This window comes from Grammomys surdaster, unplaced genomic scaffold, assembly GCF_004785775.1.
Source record: "Grammomys surdaster isolate TR1022 unplaced genomic scaffold, NIH_TR_1.0 126158, whole genome shotgun sequence".
Classification (NCBI taxonomy): Eukaryota; Metazoa; Chordata; class Mammalia; order Rodentia; family Muridae; genus Grammomys; species Grammomys surdaster.
The window spans coordinates 1,418,393-1,425,684 of record NW_021620966.1 but is presented as its reverse complement, the minus strand read 5'-3'; the positions used below and the strand labels follow the sequence as shown (position 1 = coordinate 1,425,684).

Below are 7,292 nucleotides of genomic sequence, written 5' to 3'. Positions count from 1 at the left end.
GGCAGAATGTGTCTGTCTAATGTGTCTGTCTTCCTGACTGTGAACTCAGTGTGACCAGCTGCCTCACATTCTGGATGCCATGCTTCCTTCCTCCAGCATGGGGAACTGTGCCTTTAAACACTACCATGAGCCAGAATACATTCTTCCTTCCTTAAGTTGATTCTGTTGTGTATTCTGTCAGGCAAGAAAACCAACTAATACAAGGAGCTCTCTGGCTTTTGTAGGACATAAGGGCTAAAATGTCACTGCTCATTCCGTAGCTGAAGACGTTTCTAGCGAACTGGTGTGTACCCTGTAATTAAAAATAGGGACTTGAGTCCCGATCCCCTTACAGACCAGTAAATGTCTAGGTGGCTTATCAATGGTAGTTCTAGATGGTACTCTCTTTCTACCAGTGTCAGGATAGATAGAGAAGGCAAAAGTGGCCAGCGGCTTTCTCTCCACCAGTTTGGGAAGAGAAGAAAGAAGGAAGATACTAGCTTCTTTGGGGATACATGGCCCTCACAGTAACTAACTGTTTTGGCTAAGAAATCTGATGGAGGACTTAGTCCCTGCTTGGGAACTTTGTGTCTTTGCCTGCTTAGGTTTTTCTGTTCCTGAAAGATGAGGCATGGGGTGGGGGATGGCTGGGCTGAGCTGAGTGGAATTCTTCTGAGCAATGTGGTTGTGTTTACTGGGCGGGTGGGAGGGCCAGGCCTGCTTTTTTCCTGCCTTCCAGGCTCCAGAGATAAGGCAGAAAGTGGGGATGAGGGAGAGAATGGGTAATACTCTAAAACCACAAGAAAGAGCTCTGGCTTTTGTCTCTGCCCCACAGCTTAGACATGCTCTCTGGGGCATCTGGGAGAAGACAGCTGCCCCACCCCCAGCACTTGGGGTCCCAGCCCACAGGCACTCAAAACCTCCATACGATCCCTGTCTGTCGGTGGTCAGTTCAACCACAAGCTTTTCTAAACTTACTTACTCTCATTCCCCACCCCCAAATTTCCCTGCTAAATAAGCCCCACACTAGAAGCTCTCAGGACCTGCCAAAGTCAAGGAGCTTATGCAGGTGACAGAGCCAGGCACGGCATACTTTGACTTTGAGGGTTCTATGCTGACTCTACACCTTTTAGTATTATAGGCTCCTGGATTCTTACTGTCCCCACAAGAGAGCTTGGCCCAACCTAGATCCTATATACAACTCAGCCCTAAAGCAATTGAGGACCACCCTGGGGATAGACAGCCTAGAATGAAAAAAAAAAACACCGTGTTTATTACTATCCTGGGCAGCACACTACAACAAAACAAAAGTATCTTTACAAAAATTAGGGTCTGGGTCTCAGGGGCTCAGAGACTAGAAAAAAATTTTTTTTTATTTTGATTGACGTCCAATATAATTTTCATAACACATCCCTGATCCCATGAAAACAAATACTTAATGTTTGGTGGAATTTCTTCTCCCTACTTGGAGAAAATGACTTTATAGTATCTTAAACTAGGCACAGGGCAGAAGTGAGGGATGCTTGGAACAGAGGAGATTCCCCCCCTCCCCCATCTATTATTGAGCTGACCTTCACCTTCTGGGAGCCTGTCAGTTCCAGGAGCTGAGCATACCGCCCCCTGGTGGTAAGAAGGCAAAAGTGAGGACAACCCTAAGAACCATAGAGAGCTTCTCCCTGTTGAGTCTTCATCCTCCTCCCATCTTCCTGGGCTCCTTGGACTTAGAAACAGTCTTCGGAAATCAGGGGATGTCTGTCACCTTTTCTCCAGCCCAATTTAAAGGAGGGGATGAGTCCTGTCTGCTTTGAAGCCCCTTTCTCCTAGGCAGCCCTACCTATTTTAAGAGATAAGATCTTGTAGCCTGTTCCCTGCAGGAGGCTGAGGGTCCCAAGCCTCTGGAACCACCCAGGTTATGGAGGTAAAAGGGTTTGCTGGTGGTGTCCAGGTAGAGATGGGCTAGGAGCAGGCCAGAGCAGGAAGAGAAGTGGACACTCAGTCTGTGCCATGTAACCCATCACGTGGTCCAGTTCAGCAGGCTGGGGGGCTCTTTGGGCTTCATCCTGAGCGAGACGAGGCTTGGGGACTTGTAGTCGCCATCTGGAGAAGGCTCAAAGCTGTGCCCTCCCAGGGCAGGAGGAAAGCCATGGATGGAATAGATGCCAGGGTGGGCTGCCGGGGAGGCTGGCACTCCCATGAAGCCAGCCACGTTTCCATGGGAGTGGGAGTATGGGGACATGCATGGAGAGGGGATGCCCTCTGGAGACATGAGGCAGGGTCCCCCTGGGCTCCCAGATCCTGGGCTGGGCCACAGGGAGTTCTGCAGCTGCAGAGAAGGAGAAGAAGGGGATGAGCTACTTGCCCAGAAGCTGTTTGCCTTACCCTGGTGGCTCCCTCGTTCTTGAAGGCTCAAAAGCTTTTTAGAAATCTCCACTTGGTTCAGACCCATCCCCCCTACCACCCACTCTGGCCTCCAGGGCATCCCAGCAGTGACTTCTCAGAACTATACTTTCTTCTTCAATTTTTCTATGTTCTGTATGTATCAGAGTAGGCAACAACCCTGTTCTGTGGAGGAAGAAGTGATTTGCCCACATAACACAGGACCCAGATTCTACAGCTTCTCTCCTCCTCCAGAGTACATGTTCTCACTGGCAACCCCAGGGACACACTTTGATGAAGGGTGGAACTAAAGGTCTCACCTGAGGATGGCTGTCAGTTCTGGGCAGCACAGAGATGTCATAGGCAGTAGTGAAGGGGTTCCTCCCCTCCTGCATCTTCCCATAACGCTCACGCTTCCGCCACTTGGCCCTTCGGTTCTGGAACCAGACCTGGGGACCATTGGGAAGGTTAAGGGGTACAGGAGTAGCCCTGAGGCCTGAGGCCTAATGGGTGAGGGTAATCACTGAGCCATTTCCTGGGGTCTATATCCAAGCCACAGAATTCCAAGTGGCAGGAGCTTAGAAATCCACACTGTTCCCAGGGCCAAGGGAGCCTGGGAGAGCCCCAATCCCAGAGCAGTATCACTGGCTCCCAGAGCCTCCACAACCATTCTCTAGGCTGAGTCACTCTCTTCATCTCCAACCTGGTTAGATCTTTTCACAGTATTGTAGGGGAAGGGGGTCTGTGGGCTTCAGGGGCCCAGGATACCTGTTAGGTGTGCCCATGTGTGGCTAAGTCTTGTCCTCTTAGCTTCTCTGGTTGATCTGCCTTGTAGCATCCTATTCAGGCTGAGGTCCTGTTTAACCTCTCAGTGGATCCTTGGAACACCTGGCCTAGAGCCCAGCTACTAGCAAGGCTGCTTAGGTCTGGCCCCATTCTCAGTCATTTATGAGTTCTTGGCAGGTGTAGGGGTGTGTGTGTGTGTGTGTGTGATGTATTTTATACACATCTGAGCGTATATGTGATGAATTTGGCCTACCCAATCCAATTTCATTTATTTGTATTGGTATATATGGTTTTATGTCTTTCATTAAAAAAAAAAAAAAAAACAGTGTGTCAGATGTTGGGAATATCAAAACCAAGGCAGAGTGAGTGTAATGGTGCATATTTGTAATCCCAGAATTAGCAAGTGGAGGCTAGAGGATTAGGTGTACAAGGCCAACTTCAGCCACATATTGAGTTTGAAGCCAAAATCCAAAACCAAAGCCCAAACCAACCATACCAACCACGCACAAACCAACCGCTGTTTTCTAGGGATCCAGCTAGAAATAAGAAATAGAAGGAGCTGTGCACGTGCGTATGTGTGTGAGACTCTCTTATCCTGTCGGGGATGCGAACACCTCAGCCCTCATCTAGCCTTTGCTCCATGGTGACCTCTACCCACCTACATCAGTAACTTGAGAAGAAACTAAGAAGAGGCTGTGCATTCTCCATTCTCCATGCTGCTGGGTTGTTGTGATACCAGGGTAGGTGTGGCCAAGGTCAAGAATTGCCTCCCCTCTCTCTGTTCCTCAAGCACACAGGCCTTTATGGGGAGTTACTTTCCTGTCACCACCCATTCCCCCTGGAGCCTCTCCACTGTGGCGCTCTTCCTGGGCTTGGGACTTGCCCTCTCCATTGTCCCATGTGTGGTCTTAATTAGTCCTCTTCATGGGGTGGAGTTTATGGTGAGCGTCATGCTCCTGTCAGAGAAAAAACTCCCTACTCTCTAGGGCCTTGGGGGTTGGGGAGGCTTCTGGACTGGGTTTGGGAGTCCCATGAATCCTCCTTTATTTTTCCAGGGGCGAAAAGGCCTCAGAGCTGGGCCTGGTGGCTCAGTCTTATAATGTGTTCATGCCAGCCCTCAGGGGGCTGAGGTAGGAGAATCTTTAGTTTGAGGTCAGCCTGGGTGTCAAATGAATCCTGGAACAGCCTAGGTTCTAGACAGAATGAGACCCCATTTCCAAATTAAAATAAAAAGAAAAGGGAAAAAATGGGGAGGAACTAGGAGAGGATGGGGAGGGGGCTAGGAAAGGAGAGGAAGAGCCTAGGAGAAGAAGGGGGGGCTTAGGAGAGGAGTAAGAAAAGTGTGTACCCCCAAAAACACTCTTGCATTTCCACAGGGAAGAGCAATTCAGACACCACCCCAACGTAACTGAGACTCCCTGTTTTGAGCTCCCTTGGCTTATAAAATCTGGGGTTGTTCCCATAGCTTGGAAAACCATGATGGACAGTCACAGGTGACAGTTTTAGCTGCCACCTAAATAGAACAGGAAAGCAGGACACGGCAAAGGAGAGAAAACAGCCAAAGCTCCTCTGGTCCTATTTTGGATCTGGCTGTCAGGTCTGCTTTGATCGATGGTTCTGGCTTCTGTAGAATGGTTTATGGGGCCCCATAGCCTGCTAGAGCTGGCCTCCACCCTAACATCTTCTCAAGAGTCTCTGGAAGGGGCCCATCAGGGAGTAGTTAACAGGAGCTTCACCCCTCGTCTTCCCTCAGGGTAGGAGCAGCAGGTTCCTCTGCCAAGGCAGCCACCTCACCTTTCTCTAGAACCCCAAACACCCCTTCCAGTGCCTCCTTTTCTGCCACTGGGGAGTTTGTTCTGACTAAACCATGATCAAAGCAAGGGCACAGATGTTCAGTCTTTCTCTCGCCTCCCCCTCACAGTCTTCCTTGTCACCCTCATTCGCTCCATTGCTTCTGACATGGTTGGCCATGGCTTTCTTTCTCTCTGAGCATCTACCCACCCCTCTCTCCCTCTTCCCCAAGGCCAGGTTCTCCATCACATGAAGTGATGACCTTAGGCAAAGAGCCTAAGGGTTGCTTTCTGTATAGAAGGACCTGTTGGAGTCAGGAAGGGTTCCTGGTCAAGTTCTAACTAGGAACTACTTGTTGGCTCATGTGGAGGCTCGTGTGCTCTTCAGCGACCCTGCTGTTCTGGCCAACCAACTTCCAAGTAGCAGGTTAAGCAATCACTTCTCCCAAAACGCTGCTCAACGGGTGACCCTCAAGAATTCTCTGGCTTGCTACTGGTATCCTCTTTTCCAAATGTAGGCAACAAAAATCCATTGAGTGACGTGTACCAGTTCATCTGGCTAGCTAGTAAATAGTAGAGGGCTCCTATACAGATATCTGGGCTGCAAGAGGCTATTACCTGTAAGTCTGTGCCTAAGCTTTGACCCAGTGACGTATTTTGTTAGGAATACAGAAAAGTCTGTGGCCACAGCAGAGCTGAGCCTGAAGGCTGAGCTCCCAAAGGCCAGGTGCCAGCAGGGCCTGGGCAGGGCAGCTTTGTGGGACACTAGTGCCCACCTCTCCTAGCTCTTCCGTGACCTGGTCCGTAGCCTGAGTGTCTGTGGCATCCAGAGAGTCTGGTACCCACCATGCCCTCACCTGTACCCTGGCCTCAGTCAGGTCCGTCCGTAAAGCCAGCTGCTCCCGAGCGTACACATCAGGGTAGTGGGTTTTCTGGAAGACTTTCTCCAGTTCTTCCAGCTGGAACGTGCTGAAGGTTGTGCGGTTCCGGCGCTTCTTGCTCTTGCTCTTGACCAACTCCATGGAGTCAGAGAGTCCCGGGGAAAGAGGGACACTCAAGCTGGCCAGGCAGGGGCCCGGGGAACCTTGCACATTAGAGGGTCCGTCTCTAGGACCACCTCGGCAATCCACTGGCAGCTGGGGGAAGCTGGCCGTTTTGGAGGCCTTCTCCTCAGCTGCAATGGAAACAGAAAGGAGGATGGAAACCTAACAGAGGGTTTTGTGGGTGGGATAGAGGGAGGGAAAGAGTATTGACGCTTCAGTCTCGCCTCCGCCTCCTTCCCCTGCCCTTCCTCCTGGCAGTCACCCTCCCTTGGAGCCTGGCATTCAGAGGCCTGACTGCTGAGCCTCCAGCTGGGGAGGGGGCCCTAGGGAGCCATGTGCTCTGTGGTCTGGGAAGATGTGATGAGGCCAGAGGAGAGGTTCATTTTGGGGAAGTGCTCTGTGGTGGTGTGTCCCACAGGGTATGGAGGTGCCAGGATTGGCGCCACAGCAGGGACTGCCACCCTGGCAGGGCCAAGAGTGGGGGCAGGGGTTAAGGATGGCGTGGTTGACATCTCCCACTCCTTCCAGAGTGCTCTCTTGTTCTGGCTGTGCTGGACTTGGTTCCCAGGCCCTCAGGCTCATGCCTCTGCTACCAGGTCCAGGCAGGCGTGGACAGAGATGCATAGACCACCTCTGGCTGCTTTCCCCGTGCCTCACATCAATGTTAATTTTCCCAGCTCTGAGGTGGAAGAGCAAGCCAGGACAATGATGATTCCACAAGGAATCACCCGCCCTCATTCATCCTAAAGTTGTGACGCCTGAGCAAGAACTCAAGCTCCAGCATAAAAGATGGAAGCCAGATAGGCTGGGCTTTGGAGGAGTTAATGAGGGACCAGAAACACAATTCCCTTTCCCCATTATCCTCAGAGTTGTCTATCCCTCCCACCTCAGTAGTTTCTGACTGCTTTATCACCTCCATTACCAGTCAGGGAGGGTTCCAGAGCAGGCTGGGAACAGTCCCCAGCAGCCTCATTCTGATATGCAGTCACTTAGGAACTGACCTGGCATGGTGAAAAATAGGTCATCATGCTCATCCCCCACATTTACCCTCTGGAAAGGACCCCTAGCAGTGTCCCCATAAAGTCCTCCTTAACAGTCCTTAGCAGGGATGGAAGCCACTAAACCACAAAGATGCCCTGCTGACTCAGAGGGCCCCTTCTTTGGCCCCAGGCCCATCTCCAACAGGGGCCTGGCCCCCAGGAGGCCTAGCTAGCTGGCACCAAAGAAGCAAGCAGTTTCCTCTTGGGGACTTAATGTCCTGATCACAGCTGTGTGTGTGTGTGTGTGTGTGTGTGTGTGTGTGTGTGTGTGTGTGTGT

The 7,292-nt window shown here is 51.3% G+C and overlaps 1 protein-coding gene across 1 annotated transcript in view; it reads right to left on the bottom strand.

Moving 5' to 3' along the window:
* Positions 1–1,233: 1,233 nt before the first annotated feature.
* The window catches only part of Alx3 (ALX homeobox 3), a 10,347-nt gene continuing 4,288 nt past the window's right edge, over positions 1,234–7,292 (bottom strand). The window contains exons 2-4 of the mRNA XM_028757427.1: positions 5,789–6,105; positions 2,676–2,804; positions 1,234–2,302 (exon numbers count right to left, since the gene is read on the bottom strand). Coding sequence (XP_028613260.1) covers positions 1,994–2,302; positions 2,676–2,804; positions 5,789–6,105 — 755 coding nt within the window. The 3' untranslated portion in view covers positions 1,234–1,993. The remainder of the gene's footprint in view (positions 2,303–2,675; positions 2,805–5,788; positions 6,106–7,292) is intronic.